The sequence below is a fragment of the Polypterus senegalus genome, chromosome 1 (genome assembly GCF_016835505.1).
Source record: "Polypterus senegalus isolate Bchr_013 chromosome 1, ASM1683550v1, whole genome shotgun sequence".
In the NCBI taxonomy this organism is placed as follows: Eukaryota; Metazoa; Chordata; class Cladistia; order Polypteriformes; family Polypteridae; genus Polypterus; species Polypterus senegalus.
Window position 1 is genome coordinate 173440921 of NC_053154.1, and position 18661 is coordinate 173459581.

The following is an 18661-nucleotide window of genomic DNA, read 5'->3' on the forward strand; positions in this document are numbered from 1 at the left end:
GCAAGCATTTCATTGTACATGGTACTTGTACACATGACAATAAAGAATTGAAACAATGACACTCCAAGTTATTGTCTAACCCGGATTAATACACAGGAATAAGCAAGACCAAAGCCTGACTGCTCACATAAGAAACCTTGAAAACAGCACAAGAAAAGGCTGTTTTACAAGTGTCCTGAAATAATGCATTAGCATAAAATTGACTTGTTTGATTACATACAGGAAGCATTAAAGTTTGGTCAAATGTGAAAAAAATATCGATTTGGAAAATGAAAGCATCAAGAACTTATGATATGTGAAATTTGAATTAACTTGACTCACTGAGCAAATATTCTTTACTGGGTTTTTTTAACCAGCTAATGATCAAATATTAATCACACAAAGGCAAATGCTACAAATTTAGCAAAGCAACAAACCAGATTTTAAAGATATGTTGTAAAAACAGCTATAAAGATTTTTTTTAAACGGAAATACCATGCAAGACTACTATAATACTGCTTATATTTTTACATTTAGCACTGATTTTTAAGTAGCATTTTTCAGTTACTAGCAATATATCATGCTTTCTGAACTCTATGCTGGTATCCCCCAATTTGCTCTTACAATGGCAAAGTCGTCATTCCATCATACATTAAAATTCAAGCCAAGTATTTTAATATTAATAAATGCCAATACTCATTTTTTTTTTAATTATAGTTGGGCAACTACTTGATGGTTATGCCACCATTTTAAAGCTGTTGTTACCGTTAGTATTTTTCTGTTACAGAATATATAAAGGCACAATATTGTTTACTTGAAATGACAATGACACTTGTTTTAAAAAAATCTCTATGTTGAATACATGTTAACATTTAAAATGTAATGTTAATTATCGTTGCCTTAATGCAGTGCTCAGTTTTAAACTACTTTAAAATAGTCCATGTGGTATCATAAGCAAGCAAATGAACACTTCCTTTATTTCACAGGAATTGAAATATGTAAATTCTATTACAACTTTATACTACTCTAACATACCAGTTCATATACCTATGAATCCTGGCTAGATAAATAAAAGACTCACATGTTAATTGTGAGTTGTAAATTCTCAATGAGGCACTGAAGTTAATATTTCAGAAGGAAATACAATGATTTCATTTCTGAACTATTTAATTCCACTGCAAAACCTTAAGTCACTACACAGCTTAATAGGATGTATAGTCTTGTTAAAATGTATATCACATGACATAACTTAAAGTCCTTGGGTAAGTCAGACTTGCTGACTGAAACTGCTGGTCTCATTGCCGGACCATGTCAATTTACGAGACTCAAATCACTGGACAAGTCAAATGTAGCGACTGTTTGCTGACCTCCAAGCACAGTCATGTTCAACCCTTTTTGTGATAGCCAATAACCTGTTGCATAACAGAGCCTTTGTTGTACAAAGGGTTAACAGATACAAAGAATTCAGCTGCAAATTTTGCCCTTTTCTCCTTTTATCTATTCTGCTGTGGTATGTAAAACATGAGACCTCAGACATGCTAGCATCTCTTCTGTTTGTGATGTCCAAAACGACCATGTTCCTTATACCTCATTGCAACATTATATATTCATTATATTTCCATATTATACTTTTCATTGGTCATCAGCTCTAGTGCACACAGAACCTTCCCCTGTGACTAAAAACAACATCAAAACTGTTTGATTTTGTCAGAATGAGTGGCAGACTAGCTGGAGTGGGTTGCTTGGTATTTCACATTACACAACCACAAATGAAGTGCTAAGGTTATGTAAATGAAGGCTACAACTGAAAACTGCTGGATAAAATTGTGCAGTGTGACATGGCCTTAAATGTAAAGGGTTGTGAAAGAAGAAATAACAAATTCACAAATTAAATATGAGAAGCAGACAATGAAAGTGTGTTGCCATATACATTTTGATAAAATAGGAACAGAAGTGTTCCAAAACTGACAATCTTCAGCCCCTTTAACTTCAGATTGATGCACAGATGTGAAACATTTGACAACTTATTAAAAGTTAAATAAAACATGAATTCAGCAGTAGATACTAACAAAAATGTGTCAATCATGGGTAGTTTTATTCAATTAAAAGTTCTCTTATTTATAACTTTATGCTGATGAAATAAGTGCAACAAGCTGTGAAAACAGAACAAAATACTTACAATTTACTGGTAAATACAGATTGTAAACTTAAGATCAGGCACTCTAGTTACTGTCTTTAAAAAGAATTAAAATGTGTTCTTCTCAGATAACTTTAAACCATTTGAAAACTTCAGTCCCTATATGATTTTGAAAATGTATACCTACTGTATTTTTTAAAATGTTAAAATAAGATTCACCAATTAACTGCAAATCATGAATTTAAGATCTGACACGCATACACTTACACTTAAAAAATTGTTAAAAGGATATGTAATTCTTATTGTGTAATGAAAATGGACGACTAGCATTTCATAATTACGGCACTTTAATTTTAAGTGCATACCTGCTACTTCAGAAGAGACGCTTAAACACCAGTACTGTATGTAGAAATCGGGCGTCTCGGAATGAGCACAACGCCAAATAGTAAAGAACGATAGGTTTTCTCCCTAAAGATTACGTCGATTTTCGCTTTTTTGATTACGCAGACTGTCGAATTATATAAAAGATTACGTTTTTAAAAAATTCTAAATAATTAAGCTCGCAAAAATACAAAGGGTTTAAAAAAACTAACAAGTTCTATTACACACTTTCTTGACGAATTTGTGCAAAATTATAGCTTTGCCGTAACGGAGCTGGAAAAAGCGAATGTTAAACGGATGGCGTGCTTAAGGCTAACTACCTCGGCGGTTTCGGCATTAGCAGCCGTGGTTATCCAAGAACAGTAGACATCCTTTCCACACATTCCATTAACCCACACTCGGTTTACGCCACATAACACGCGGTGTCATGAAAAGGTATTCACTGTAGTTGCCGTCAAGTGGTCAGATAAACAAAAACGGCCAAAGTAAGGTCACTGCCCTGACCGTCAGAGCAACACTTGCCAGCCGATCGCTCACCCAAAACTGAATCAAAATGCATAGATCACATAAAGCACATGGACAATCTGACTTTCACTACACCCGCACGAACAAACAAGTCCATTATCCGACCCACCGAATACTGTACTATACATCCGGGGTGTTCAATAGCCCTACTTACTGCTCTGTTACGTAATATACCCTCCCACATCCCTCCACGCTTATTTTCTTGCGGCAGCAGACGGTTAACGCAGTCGTCACACGATTTCAAAGGCTGAGTCTCCTTGAGATATTATGTCGGCTACCACTGATTTTTTCTCTCCCAACATAAACATGTAATATGCTATTAATAGAAAAAAAGCGACCTGCAAAATATGGGGACTGGGACGACTTGCAACAACGGGAAGTCTACCAAAACAACCACGCTACAAAATTGCAATAAGTTCATGCAGGCTTAGTAGGATCCATCAATGATACAACGCGGCCGTTTTATATATATCTTTATAAATAAAATACAAACACACTGAAATATTACAGGAGATTGCGCTTACATTGGCTTAGAATCGCAAACACCGCATGGCATGAATTCTTCAGACAAGCACAGAATGAAACAATCTGGAGTTCAGCAAAACCGAAGTAAAGCAAGGTGGTGCTTCTTTTAAAAGTGTTTGCTTTTCAGCCAGACTCCACTTTACACTAATGGGGAAAACAGTTTTAAGATTTTTCATCTGCAATACGTCCTTCACAGAGACCATGTGCTCTCGATTTACAATTCAACTACCGGTAACTCGCATTTTCCACGATTAAAGGTGTAAGGAGACAACTGCATACCTCTGAAGGATTCCTGTTTCTTAATTCCAAACTGATTCTCTTCTTCATCTCCATATCGAACCACTAAAGATAAATTCTAAAAAAATATGACAAATAGGACACTTTACCACAAATAAAGGCCCTCCAAAGGAAAAAAAAAACTAAATAATGTCAACAAACAGCTTATCTAGTTCCAATGGCTGCTTGTGCTTGACTGAACCTCCATCATACGTACAGCCAGCCCCCTTGGAAAAAACCCCGCCCACCACTATGAATGATTGGTCTAAAAAAAGCTTGTTCCTATTATTACTGGTTATTGAGTCCGTCAATTGTTGTTATTTAACGTAATCGCTGTAAATAGCGCACACAATTGGTGGAAATTGCGCGCGCAGTAAAATAAGATTGGTCCGCGTTCATGTCGATGTGCTAACTTCAAACCATTCTCCGCCTATTCTTCGTTGTCATTGGCGTCTTTATTCAATTGGAATCCAGGACTTCAGAATTTGAAATAATAGGTTGCTGGAAGTAGCATAAATTGTTGACAACTCTAAGAACATTTCTTTATTCCATTTCTTTAATAATGATTACCACTGAGTTTATAGTTGTCTTAGCACTTGTTACTTTAGGTTTTTAAATATTGAAAATGTGCTTGTTGCAAGTTTTGAGCATTGTTTTAGGATATTTATATTTTTTGTACTTGATAGCTTAAGTAACTAAAGCATTGCACACACACTGAACCGGTTTAGAATCCACTGTCATCCTAATACACAAACCTTTGAAATGTGGGAGAAAAACAAAACCACATTCAAACAGGGATTAGGCCAGAATTCATCTGAGCACTTGCTACACTATAGTTTTTTGTTCCTTTTTAAGTCTGCATTTTACAAAATTATTAAAATATGTATTAAAATAACAGTACTTGACAACCAATTTTAAAAGACAGAAACATAAATCTACTAAAGAATTAAAGCAACTAAAGCTTGAATAAAACTTTTTAACAAACTCAGTGGCCAAGACAACAGGATACAATTACTAAAAGGTAATTTGGATGATTATGTATTTTATGCAAATTATTTATATTTGTGTAATCAATTAATGCAACACTTTCATCCATTTTTTCTATAAAAAGTACAGTACATACACAAGAGAACATCACAAATCATAGAGAGGTGATTTGAAAACACTAATCTTGCTTTCTTTGGTCATTGAATTTTGAATGTACTTGCACTAGTAATTTGTTCTGTTCCAGAGCACTTTTGTCCGCATGTACCACAAGTCTAGTTATTTTGACTAGTGTGATTGCTCCCTGATAAGCCAACTGTACCATGCCGTGATCCGCTTGGAAGAAGTTGGCCCGGGCACAGATCAGTAGGATTTGTGAAGAAGGTGATCATTAAACGTGCCTAAGCATAGAACACATACATGACGTCAATGATGTGACGTCATTTCATTCAATATAATTTGTGTTAAAAGAGGTTTTTATTCTTGCCTTACTGATGAGCGTGAATTGCAGTTGGCAAGATAAGTTGCAAATTCCTCCCTTAACATCATTTGCCTCTGTAAAAATCTTCTTGTATGTGCAGTATGATTGACAGCAAAACGCTGCGCTGCACACACAAATCTGTAAGAGGGTAGAGCTGTTATCCTGCCCTACATGACTCCGAAAAAAAAACACAAAATAAGGAAAATCATGTTGACATGCATGTTGTCGCTCCGTGTTTGGAAATTGTTTTGGCTTTACACAAAGATGCATGGTGATGACGAAAGTGTGTTTGGGCTCAGAACGTTGAAGCACAGTGTGAGTACAGGCCAGTAGGGGAGTAGGGAGAGGGAACAATCATGCTTGGTCACAATATTGAAATAAAGTGTCTAGGGCAGTGCCAGTGGATATCATATGACGAACAACAATGCAGGGAACAGAGGAACAAGGCATGTAAATGGAAATTACAATCAGGAGATAGTAAAATCGATATTTATGAAATGTTACTGGAAATGATTGCTCCAAGGGAATGCAAGTAGGAACAGAACATTCTTTTGGGCCAATAGACAGCAGCTGTGAGTTTATTTATTTTCTGTGGTGTCATAGCTACAAAAAGTAGTTTGTACCTTTTTAATGTGATCTTTATTTATTTTATTGAATTTTATTTATCTTGGCCTCAGTACTACAAGAATACTTGGAGCTCTTGGCATTGTTCTAATCAAGACAGGTCCATGAGTTCCAGAGAAAATACTTTCCTTGATGTTCCCAGAAACAGTACCTGGTTACAGCTTGAAAGTTCTTTCTTAACATTTTTTTTACTGAGCTTGGAGTAGGAATGTGAGATGAGGAAAGGGTCTGAATAGTAGAAAGGATTAGAACTTGAGACTAAGGTGAGGTAAGGGAGGTGTTTAAGTGAGAGGCAGAAAGATCATTTCATTTGTGGTGGGAAGTGGACCAGCAGGAGCAAATTTACATTTAAATTAATAGCAAATAATTAAATAAGTTTTGAAATTATATATTTGGTATAAGCAAAATATAAAAAATGACTTACCTGGCCTTAATCAATTACAAAATTTGAAGACACACCTCCACTTGTCTTGACTGGATTAAAATAAATATAATGAGGAGTGAAAACAAAATGAAAATATTTATGGTTCGTCCTTCCTCCAGTTCTAGGAATAGAACTGAAAGAGTGAGATCTCAGCAAAGAATTGAATTATTACTAGAGGGGCAGTTTTTATAAATTAACATCCCTTTCACACCAGTAACCCCAACTAATTTTGAATCATTATGATTAATTGCTATTGAATGTGTTTCAGGTTACAATTTAAAGGTGGTTTCTGACTGTAATTTGTGATTACTGTTTGGATTTAGTCACTCCAAGGCTTGATTTTCTAGTTTTGGCTTCACCAATATCTCGATTTATGGTTCATCTTCTGATCCATTAAGCTTTCTGCCCTTGTGGCAGCTAGTGGTAGGCAGGTGTATTACATAGGACTCTTGAGAATCTGTGTCCCTAATGACTGCAGCATCAGAAGAGTATAATCTGAATTTTGACATCCCTATTTGCATTTTTTTTTACTTTCTGTGGAGTTAGATTATTTTATGTAATCCTCTGTCGTAGGTTTGCCATGACTATTTTTACCTTGGGCTTTTTGTCTAATTAATTATTGTGTTTTCTAATTGTGGATTTGTGTTTGGCCTTTTTTGTTTATTATCTATGTATTTTGAAGTTTTTCTGTTATTGTCAGTGTGCCTACATTTGCTTAATTATTATTGTATTGGAGTTAATCAGTTAATTTTGCATTAATTATGTTAGTAAAGAACAATTAAATTCTTTCTTGAGGATCACATTATTTTCTTGTAGATCTTGTAACATCATACAACCCTCAATATACAGTACAGTAAAACCTTGATTATCCATCACTCAAATAACCATCAGTTTCTGTTAACAATAAGGGCGAAAGAAAACAAATATTGTGCATGTCAGCTCCTACTTATTACTGTACTACTTAACTGTGAGCTATGCACATTGGAACATCTCTCTGTTGTGCTAGCATGTAGTGTTCTTCTCCAGCACCACGTCATATCACATGTTGAAATCACAGTGTCAGTTACGTGCCTTCAGTTTTAATAGCATTTCATAGCTTTTCTCTTTTGTTATAATTAATCTACTATACTGTACATTGTTATGGTCGATAAACGTAAGCATTTGGTGCTGTAATTGTCACACAAAATGTAAATTATTAAATGTTTACGAAACAGCAAAAGTACTTAAAATATTTCTTCAATTTCTGGAACAGGGAGAAGAATAGCAAGTGTGATGCCGACAAAATTAAAAAATGTGTTGAAAATGGAAACCACTGATGGTAATGTTATTCTGTATTAATGTTAATGTTCCTCTGAATTGTAATTTTCTTTTTAAGTTTTGTTAAATTATGTTTTGTTAATGTATTGTCACATGCAGGCAGCTCATTTCTTATTATTTTTATTATTTATTTATTTATTATTTATAAATATATAAATATATATATAAATATAAATATTTATTATTTTTTCATTTCTGTGGGGTAGCAGAAAGGGTGGAATGCTTTAAGTGATGAGACTGGGTGAAGGGCTTCTGTTTTGTAAAGTGCAGACATGCCTCTTAGGAGATTATTGCCAGGAGAAGTTAGGAGAACAAGGAAGGTGCAACGGAAAGAAGTTTTTGAGTAGGGAGTTAGGAGATAATAAGCAGGAGTTTTTGCGTTCTAGGGAAAGACAGAACATAAGTAGCAGGAGATAAACTGATTGGTAGGGAAAGCTTTCCTTTTTTGTTTTGGAGGTGTGCTTTATAACCTAGATAACAGAGTATAACAGAGGGCACCATTTGTTACGGAACAAAGACTCCAAGTAAAACCTGGAAAACTTCAGTACCTTTGACTTGTGCTTATTATGCTGGTCGTTATAATATTATATGAATTAATTAATTTTGTTAATACTATATTATATTTTGTTAATATAGTTTTGTTTTGTAAATAAGTAGAACTATTCACTAAACTAATCTACTGTACATCATTTTTAAAGTAGCTGTTCTGTTATCCATCTTTTCTCTAATCTATCATGACCTCAGTCCTCATGCATGATGGATAATCAAGGTTTTACTGTATTTTATCATTTTGAAAGTGGAGTCACTAAGGCACCATCTTATATTTTTGTTTTTTCTTGTGGATACCAGAATCTTACCTAGCTGCAACCATGTTGCTTATGATGATGGTGTTTGTTACTAATCACATGAGCTTACTGTATGTATGACTTCATCACACATTCCCTATACACAATGGTGTCACAGCATGGACTTTATCATTGTTTAGGATTCTCTGAGAAATCAAAATAAACCTCAAAAAATGAAGAACCACCTAATAAAATAATTAATTAAACCACATAATAAAATCAAACCACAATAGATCCCTAATAGTTTGCACTTTTTACTTCTTCAAAACATAATGTCATCAGTAAAAAGCATGTACCAGGGGTACTGGTCTTTTATTCCATAACCAGATCAAAGAGGAAAGACTTAAAGAAGATTCCTGGTGCAGACCTAATCTCACTCTGGGGCTTTGTCTGCTTTTAACCCAGTCATGTTGCCTTTCCATTTTTCATTATTTTTGATTGCCTCCTTTACTTCTTTCCTCCTTATTCTTGGTACTAGCCCTTCCATTGGGACATCATCTCCAATTACTACCCTTGGACTTTCTTTATTCAAGTTTTTCAAAGTACCACTTTCATTTTAATCCTATCATGCTCATTTAAGACAATACCTTGCTCACGTTTAATATGTTTTACCTGACTAAAATCCTTTCCAGCCATGTTCCTAGTCTTCACTATTCTAAAAATCATTCTCACTCCCTCTTCTGTCTCCAATTTTTAATACACCTCCTCCAAAGTTTGTGCCTTGGGTCTTGCCACTGCCTTTCTTGCTTCTTTGATTGTGTTCCTATACATTTCTCTATCTTCCTCCTTCCCTAATTGGTAACTTTTCTTTTTTGCTTTTGTCTTAGCCTTTATCACATCCTCTCTGTTCCTCCACCATGCTTCTTTGACCTAAGGTGGGCTCCCTCATGTCATCCTGCCTAACACATTTTCACCTGCTCTTAATACAACTTTGCAATTCTCTCACCATTTTTCCTCACTCTTAAACAACTGCATTTCCTTTAAAACATTCTCCTTAAACCTGTTCTTAATCCCCTCCTCTTTTAATCTCTACCAATTTATCTATATTGCTGCTTGCTCTGGTTTTATCCTCCTGCTGATTCTGATCCCCCAGTCCATTGCCACAACTTCCTGTTGATTGTCACAATTTCCCCATTTATGAAATTATTTAGCCAAGTGTTTAAATTTTGTATGCATGTTGTTGGTGAACTTTGTCAAATCAGCACTCTTCATTGATCTACGTAGTTCATTTATAATGTTCACTTTTGTGTTGTTGTGGAGCATTAATTGGTGTTCCACCCCAGCATTCTACGTGTCTTCCCCTTCAGTGAGGGTGCCAGATGCAGTGTGAGAACTGAAGGTGTAAGACATGCTTTCCAAGCTATCTCTTTTGACTCTTTATAATTTTGATTTACTTAGTGCATTTTAACTTTTTTATATGAAAGACACAATGTTACTATCTGTAACAGTTTGTTTCATGTATGTATAGTTATTTTATGCTTAAAGTTATTACAGCATTTGGAAGGTCTGTGCACATGGCTTTTGCTTCACAGAATCTTGGAGTCTATAGCATACTGAAATTGTATAGTCTCAGTTTTCTGCGTTTCCTTATTTTAATATTGTGCTCCCTTAATGTAAAATATTTTTTTTTTTATTTATTTTTTTTCGGCAGTAGTAAAACAGAGAGAGGAACTGATTCCCTTTGTGACGCCCCTGTGTTTTTTTCTCAAGTTTAAGGTAAGTCTATGTTATCACTGAATATTTTTAAATTAGGTGAATTTATTTTTTGAACATGCATTTAAATAGTTATAGTTATTTGTGTAAATGAAAACTAAAGGGGGGTATAAGACAGAGAGAGGAATTGATTCCCTTTGTGACACTCCTGTTTTGTTTTTTTTTTGTTTTTTTTTTGCTTGTTTAAGAATAAATAATTAGAGCGAACAGACTGTTGTATGCCTTTTCTTTCAACCCACATGACACACAACACGAAGGGCAAAGCAGGAAAAGGCTGGATACACTTACAATTGTTTCTGTTTCAGTTGAGATCTCCTACATATTAAAAAGTCTATTTAGCTTTCAATTCCTCCAGTATTGTAAGTCACAATCTGTTTTACTTTCTTTTTTAAAAAATATGTTAACTGTTACCAAATCAGGTGCCATGGCAAAATCTACTATCTTCTCCCCTTCCCTACTCCCCACCATCCATTTACCATGTCAATCATCTCTCTACTCTTTCCAACATGCCCTTTTAGATCACCACTAATGATCACTTTTTCTCCACCTTGTACTGCTTCATGCTCTTTATTTATTTGTCATTGTCAATTTATTTATAGAGCACATTTAAAACAACATCAGCAATGATGTAGCCAAGTATAAAATAAAAATAAAAGGATAAAATATATTAGAAAAATAGCACAAACAACAGTAAATTGAAACAAAACAGCTCAATTGAAGATGCATTCTTAATGTAGTAATGTAAAAAATTCCACAGATGAGGTGAGGCTGCAAAATTCCTGTCATCTTTAGTTTTATACTTAGTACAAGGGAATAAAAGAGACAACTGGCCAGTAGACCTAGGCTCTCTGGATGGCTGGCATAAAACACACAATTCAGATAAATAGTTGGGAGCATACCCATGTAATGATTTAAAAACCAGCTGCAACATTTTAAAATCAACTCTAAAACTAATAGGGAGCCAGTGCAAAGAAGCTAAAATTGGAGATACAGAGGTAAACTTTCTTGCCCTAACCAAAAAATGAGCAGCAGCATTCTGAACCAACTACAAGCTGTGTGTCAGGGATTTGCTGATCCCAGAATTAAACAAACTGCAGTAATCTAGCAGAGAAACAATAAAAGCATAAGTAACTTCTCAATATCCCAAGATTGTAAAAAAAAGGCTTAACCTTGGCTAAAAGACAAAGCTGGAAAAAGCAACTTTGACCACAGAATTAATATGTTTCTCAAAAGAGAGGTTACTGTCAGAAATATTCTAAACTTGAGATTTAGAGTGCCAAGCAGTTTAAAACCAATTTGAGCTTTTGCTGCAGAACCAACTAACAGCACTTCTGTTTTATTGTTATTGAGATTAAGAAAATTATCAGGCATCTAGGATTTTAGTTCTTCAAGACAGCTGTGCAACCAATTCACTGAAGAGTTGCACACAGGAATATACATCTGTGTGTCATCAAAATAACAATGTAAAGAAACATTAAACTTCCTAAAAATATCTCCTATATGATGAGGATAAATAGATAATAAAATGCAAAAGTCCTAGGGTAGAGCAGGTCAGTAGCTCTGGTGCTGTTGAGTGACTGGGATTCATCAGAATCTTAGAAGCGAATCGTTGGCATGATGCTTTGTAACTTTACGAAAATACTGTTTTGGCACAATAAACCAATCAGGGCCTATCTAGGAGCTTTGCTCACAAATTCTAGAAATTTTTTTAGGAATAATCAGCGTTTCACTTGGCAGAGCTTAAGGCACATTTTTTCATAGACTGATGAAATTCAAAAATAAAAACAAAAATCAAGAATTTAAAATAAAAAATGAAAATCAAGCAATGTAATATGACAATAATCTATAGAAGTTGTGCACTAGAAAGGAATACCTTATTAACAGGTTATATGGAAACAGCTTTTTGAATACTCGGATCACAGTGATGCATTGAATATTAATTTACACTCATGCCTGCCTACCTCAATCCCTACATATAAATTCTAATGTAATATAAATAAATCTCAGTGAAATCATTTTTATTAAAGTACATAAAAACAGCTGAAGTCCTCATTTAAATAAAGTGCAGTTGCATGGTAAGAAATTGGATTTAAAACATCACTTGTTACTTTAATTTGAAAATCTGCAATTTCACCTTAAAAAAGCTCTGCCTGATATTTGTATGAAATGTTAATATCTGCCTAATGGATATAATGAGGTTATTAGAAATAAACTTGATGCATTAGGATTAAAAGTCAAGATGGAGGTAAAGAATTTAGGGGTAACTGTTGACTGTGACCTGAATTTTAAATTGCATATTAATCAGATCACTAGGACAGCATTTTTTCACTTAAGAAATATAGCAAGTTAGACCTCTTATATCATTGAAAGATGCTGAGAAATTAGTTCACGCTTTTGTTTTCAGTTGACTAGATTACTGTAACGCACTCCTCTTAGGACTACCCAAAAAAGACATAAATGACTGCAACTAGTGCAGAATGCAGCTGATAGAATCCTAACTAGGAAAAGAAAATCCGAGCACATTTCTCCAGTTTTGATGTCACTACACTGGTTACCTGTGTCATTCAGAATTGACTTTAAAATACTGCTTATGGTTTACAAAGCCTTAAATAATCTCACTCCATCTTATATATCGGAGTGTCTGACATCTTAGATTCCAAATCTTAACCTTAGATCTTCAAATGAGTATCTGCTTAGAATTCCAAGAGCTAAACTTAAAAGAAGTGGTGAGGCAGCCTATGTCCATATATTCAGTCTGTTTTTGCTTTTACCTTTTCGCCATTATCACATTGAATTTTGATTCCTTGTTTGGGATTACATTGTTACAACGCAAAATATAACTGCCTGTGAGTGAATATGGTTTCTTTCTCTCTGCACGAACTGTGTCTGACAATAGAACTCACACAAATGAGAATTGATTGAGCTGTGTGCATGGTTGTAAATGTTTTAGATGTGGGCAGGACTTTTCCAAATCTCTTTGCATAAAGTCTTGTCTCGCGGGGCTTGAAATTTTCTCTTGCAGGATTTCACTTTCACCAAACAACCAATCTGTTAATTCTCGCGCATATGCCTCTTCATTGGGAAGAAACACTACTTTTCCCTGTTGGCAACATGAATTAAGCAATCTACAAGTCTCTGACTTAAAGTTTAAATCCGAGCAACATTTTTGATCTCTTTTCGCTGTTCCGTTATTTGACCAAGTAATAATTTCCATTTGTTTGCGCTAATGCGATTTTTACTATCATTTTTTGAGACTTTTGAATTTTCGTACTTCCATTACTTCCATCTCTAACCTGCTCTACATGTGAATCGCGCCAATGTTTTTGAATTCTGTACTACATTTTACGCTGTCATCTACTCTTTGTCTTTTATTTCCGGCCCCGGGCGTGGTTAAATCGCTTGGCACAAAGTCTCGTCTCGCGGGACATGAAACTGTCTCTCTTCAAAAGATCACGTCTCGTCGCAGGATAAAAAGTCTCGTCTCCCAAGATTTTTTTATTATAATAGAATAATAGAAAGACATTTTACTATTAGTCTTTTTTAGCACTCTGTGATCAAGTGAGGAATGACTTGAAATTCAAAAATAAATATTGGGGTTCCGACCAGGGGCCTCGTGTATAACGCCGTGCCTAGAACTCGCACTATAACATGACGTAAGCACAAAAGCGGAAATGTGCTTACGCACAGAAGAATCCAGATGCAGGAATCTGTGCGTACTCCAACTTCCACGTTCTTCCGCTATATAAATCCCGATCAGCGTGAAAACTAACGCTTCGTGCACGCTTTATGTACCGCCCTAACTCCTCTCAGAATTACGCCTCTTTGAATATGCAAATCAATATAAATCACCCTTAAGCTCAGGTGAAAAGACAATGGGAAAAGCACGGGGGAAAATATAACGATTTCAGCGAATACCAAGTGGAGGCAAAGGAAAAATATACTATTTGTTTAATTAAACCGTGGTATAATCAACAAAAGGAAGTTGATTGAGTGACATAGCGTGTTGGAGAAACTTGAAAGCTCAGATATCAGTCGCCGTGAAAAGGCGAGTAGCCTACCGTCTGAGTGTCATATGAAAGCTTTTTAGGGTACAGAGAAAAAAAAGGCACAGTGGGGAAAAAAAGCACGAAATGACAACTTCAATCTCGAAATTTCCACTTTAATCACGTAGTTTATTTTGTCATTAAAGTAGAACATCATAAACGTCATCTTAAAATCATTTACTTAACCAGTTTCACAAATCACATCGTAATTAAAGTAGCACGTTAAATGCTTTGTTTTGTATTTGATCTTCTATGTGATCTATGTGTGTGAATCACTACTTGCTTCTTAAACCGGCTCTCTTCCTCCGACTGTACACAGAATCCATTACATTCGTGATATTACAGCTCTCTGAATAACTAAAATACTGAGATGTATACGTGATATCTTTAAGAGTTAAAGCACGTTATTAAACATGGGTTTTACAGCGCAGCGATTGTACCGACCATCGATGAAATTATTTATTGCAGCAGTATCAGGGGCGGCTCTAGGTTTGTGGTGGCACTGGGCAGAAAAAGAATCGGTGGCTAATTAAGCCGCCAATGTCAGTGAGGTAGCTTATGCACGGCGGATTGCCACGTCCGTTGCAGACACTAGCGGCCTCGTGCTCATGACACAAGCATTTAACTTTTGTCGAAATTTGCCGCTGCATTTTTAGCTGTGTCGTTATTTTCTCTTTCTGTTTTATATTCAATATGTATTGGCGTGGCCGCCCATGCAGATCTTGCTTTTCTTTCTCCAAGTACCCAATTGCCACACAATCAGCTCTGTAATAGATGTTAAGCCATCTGTAAACTTAGAGCGCTGATTCTTTAAAAAGTTTAAGGAACATTGAAATATCTTCGTAGTACATGTTTAATTATTCTATCCTTCACGCCAGTCCCAGTGAAGAATGTAGATTATTTAAATGAAGTTAAAGTTTTACCTGTATAATATAATAAACATGTTTTGCTGCATTTCATCTTAAAAATGATATTGTCATCATATGTAAATACGCGCTTTATAAAGTGGCGCAGGTTGTGTAACATTATAACTGTAGTGCAAGTTTACAGTGAGGTAATTGTACTTATAAGTACAAACAGTTCTACAAGGAGCAGTGATTGAGTGTGTTTATAGTTCTTGGGATAAAACTGTTTCTGAACCACGAGGTCCGTACAGGAAAGGCTTTAAAACGTTTTGCCGTGGCTGAGGTAGCGTGTGCCTGATGCTGTATACCGATAATTCTCTTTCCGAACAGCTGCTGCTGTGATTCACACTCAGATGCAGTGATATAAATACTCCGAGTGCTGCAGTGAGAGTAATATGGAAAAAGATGATCCACAGTGGCAACTACTAACGGGAGCAGCTGAAAGAAGAAGGTGCAGTGAGAGTAACAACGCTAAAGCAGTTATGGTATTTGGAATACTATGGCTGTTCACTGGACCATTATATTGTTACAAGTTAATTACAATCAGATGCGTTACAATAATAAACAATATGCAGTTAGTTTCAGTGTATTTATAAAGCCGCATCAGGAAAATAATGAGTAACCACACAGGAACAGTAGCACTGCTTTGACGCTGGGTGTCGCCAGTGTGCAAAACCGAGCGGAGAACTTGCGTACGACAAGGTATGAGGTACCGTGGAAAAGTGCGTGGCTTTACGCCAAGTGTAGGTTTTATACATCGCGATTTGAACGTGGAAAAGTTCTTACGCAACATTTCTGTGCGTACGCACCATTTATACATGAGGCCCCAGGTTATCACATTTAATAATGGTCCCAGCAACAATAGAAATAGCACTCAGTAGCACAAAACAAACAAAAAAAACAGTGCAGTGTTTCTTTTGAGTGGTCAGGTAAGGGGTAGAGCTCCATGCTGCATTATGTCTACGATGCATGTGTGACACTGCCCACCTCAGCCCAGCCTCCAGGGGGTGGGAAGACCTGGTTGAGAGATCATGGATCCTTGAATAGGCATCAACATTGCCATGGAAGGCTCTCTGTCTGTGTTTAACAGTAAACCTGAAGATCTAGAGGCTTAGGAAGCAGCAGGTAACCCGAGAATTGGAGTCCCTTTATGTGCATAACCACTTGAATGGGAGCATTGTCTTTCAGCTGGGTGACTTCCCACTTGTTTGCAAGGGCCTCCCTTTCAATCATCACATATCTTGTCTTCCAATCCAGCAGTTTCTGATTCAGGTACACTATAGGGTGTAGAACTCCTTAGATGACTTGGATTACCACGGTTCCGAGGCGTTAGTCTGGAGGAAAGGTAGAGAAATGTTAGAGGATAGTAATACAGAACCATAACCCTTTCTCCTGAACAGAACTCATGAAGGAACCACTGTTATAGGGTCTATCTTGCGAACACTGTACCTTCTGTAGGTGCTCTGTGACCAAGGGCCATAGTCTTGTGAAGTGGTTGCATAAGACTGTGATGTAATCGATTATGTTACAGGAATGGGGTTGTACCCCATAGAGAAGTTCAAACATGGAGAAACCTATTGAGGCCTGCAGGACTTCCTGGTATGCAAACAAAACAAAGGGCTTTGAGCTGGACCAGTCTGTCTTTTTTTTTTTTTTTTTGAAAAATCAATATCTACTATCAAGTTACACATGAAAACATTTACTTTCTTTGTTATCCAGTCACCCATTGTGCAGCTAGTAATAGAAATACATAACAAAATAGATGTATTCCTTAGTGATTACCAAGATTATTTATATTATCTAATTTGATAAGCAACATACTTTAGAATTCCCACCTCGTTGAATGATTGTAATAATTGTTCTATAAAATGCTCCTCTTCTGATTGGAATAATATATATGCATTGTGAAATCCTGAGAGATGGTCTATGAGGATATGTAAAAAAAAAAAAAAAACTCCGGGAGCTCCAGTTTCCTCCCACAGTCCAAAGACATGCAGGTTAGGTTCATGGTGATCCTAAATTGTTCCTAGTGTGTGCTTGGTGTGTGTGTGTGTGTGTGCCCTGTGGTGGGCTAGCACTGTGCCCGGGGTTTGTTCCTGCCTTGCGCCCTATGTTGGCTAGGATTGGCTCCAGCAGACCCCTGTGACCCTGTGTTAGGATATAGCGGGTTGGACAATGACTGACTGACTCTGTGTATGTATATATACTAATAAAAGGCAAAGCCCTCACTGACTCACTCACTCATCACTAATTCTCCAACTTCCCATGTAGGTAGAAGGCTGAAATTTGTCAGGCTCATTCCTTACTGCTTACTTACAAAAGTTGGGCAGGTTTCATTTCGAAATTCTACACGTAATGGTCATAACTGCAACGTATTTTCGTCCATATACAGTAATCCCTCCTCGATCGGGGTTGTGTTCCAGACCCCCACGATAGGTGAAAATCTGCGAAGTAGAAACCATATGTTTGTATGGTTATTTTTATATATTTTAAGCCCTTATAAACTCTCCCACACTGTTTATAAATATTCCCCGCACAGTTATACAGCATAATCCCTTTGTATTCTCTTAGATATTAGGTAAAATTCATTGAAATTATGTATATAAACACACTGTTTATATACAGTAAAACCTAAATATTATTTTAAAGATATCGAGTGTCTCCGATATCACATATGTTACAGCCATTACGATAGACAGGCCACCAACAATAAATACGTGCAATGCAAGAAAAATAGTATACAGGAAATGTGTGTACAGTGACACTAAACGTACGTACATGTACTAAGTACTGTAAGTAGAAAATTAATTATGGTTACTCACCAACAATGACACGATGACTTGTCCGATAACAATCAATAATTTTACTGCACAACAAAAGAGAGCGTTACAGCCCTTCTAAAGGAGCCACTTCAGGCAAATGTGAAGCACTGCCGTTGTTCTTCTTCTGGCAGTCTTCAATCCAAATCCCTAAAGCAGATTCCATCCAGACTACTGCCTTATTACATTCACTTACAACTCGTTTTGCACCCTGGTTAAAAGGACACTGCGGCTGTAGATCTTATATTCCTTTCCTACTTTTTAAATAAAAAGAATCGTAGCCTCATTGATGCCATAATGGCGTCCAACAGTGGTGTAGCTTTTCCTTTCCTTCAGCATATCCAAAACGTTTACCTTTTCGGCAATCGTTAACATCTTCCGTTGGCCCCTGAAGCAGCAGCCGGAGCAGATCATTTTGGAGCCATAATGAAGGGCTTGACTATGCACAAAGATAAACACAAAAGAGTACAAAAGTTAACTCTTTACACAGTGAAACACGTTGATGCTGAATGAGCAAGACGAGACTTCCTGGTTAACACTGCATTCAGCACACAGGAACTTAACTGCGTGCTCTGATTGGTTAGCTTCTCAGTCCGGAGAACTTAACTGCGTGCTCTGATTGGTTAGCTTCTCAGTCATACGCCAATAGCGTCCCTTGTATGAAATCAACTGGGCAAACCAAC

At 36.3% G+C, this 18661-nt stretch overlaps 1 protein-coding gene across 1 annotated transcript in view; it reads right to left on the reverse strand.

Annotated features, from left to right (window-relative positions):
* Positions 1–4045, reverse strand: part of anp32e (acidic (leucine-rich) nuclear phosphoprotein 32 family, member E) — a 64014-nt gene extending 59969 nt beyond the window's left edge. Inside the window, exon 1 of the mRNA XM_039763155.1 lies at positions 3827–4045. Within this exon, the coding sequence (XP_039619089.1) occupies positions 3827–3880 (54 nt within the window). The 5' untranslated portion in view covers positions 3881–4045. The remainder of the gene's footprint in view (positions 1–3826) is intronic.
* Between the last annotated feature and the right edge of the window lie 14616 nt (positions 4046–18661).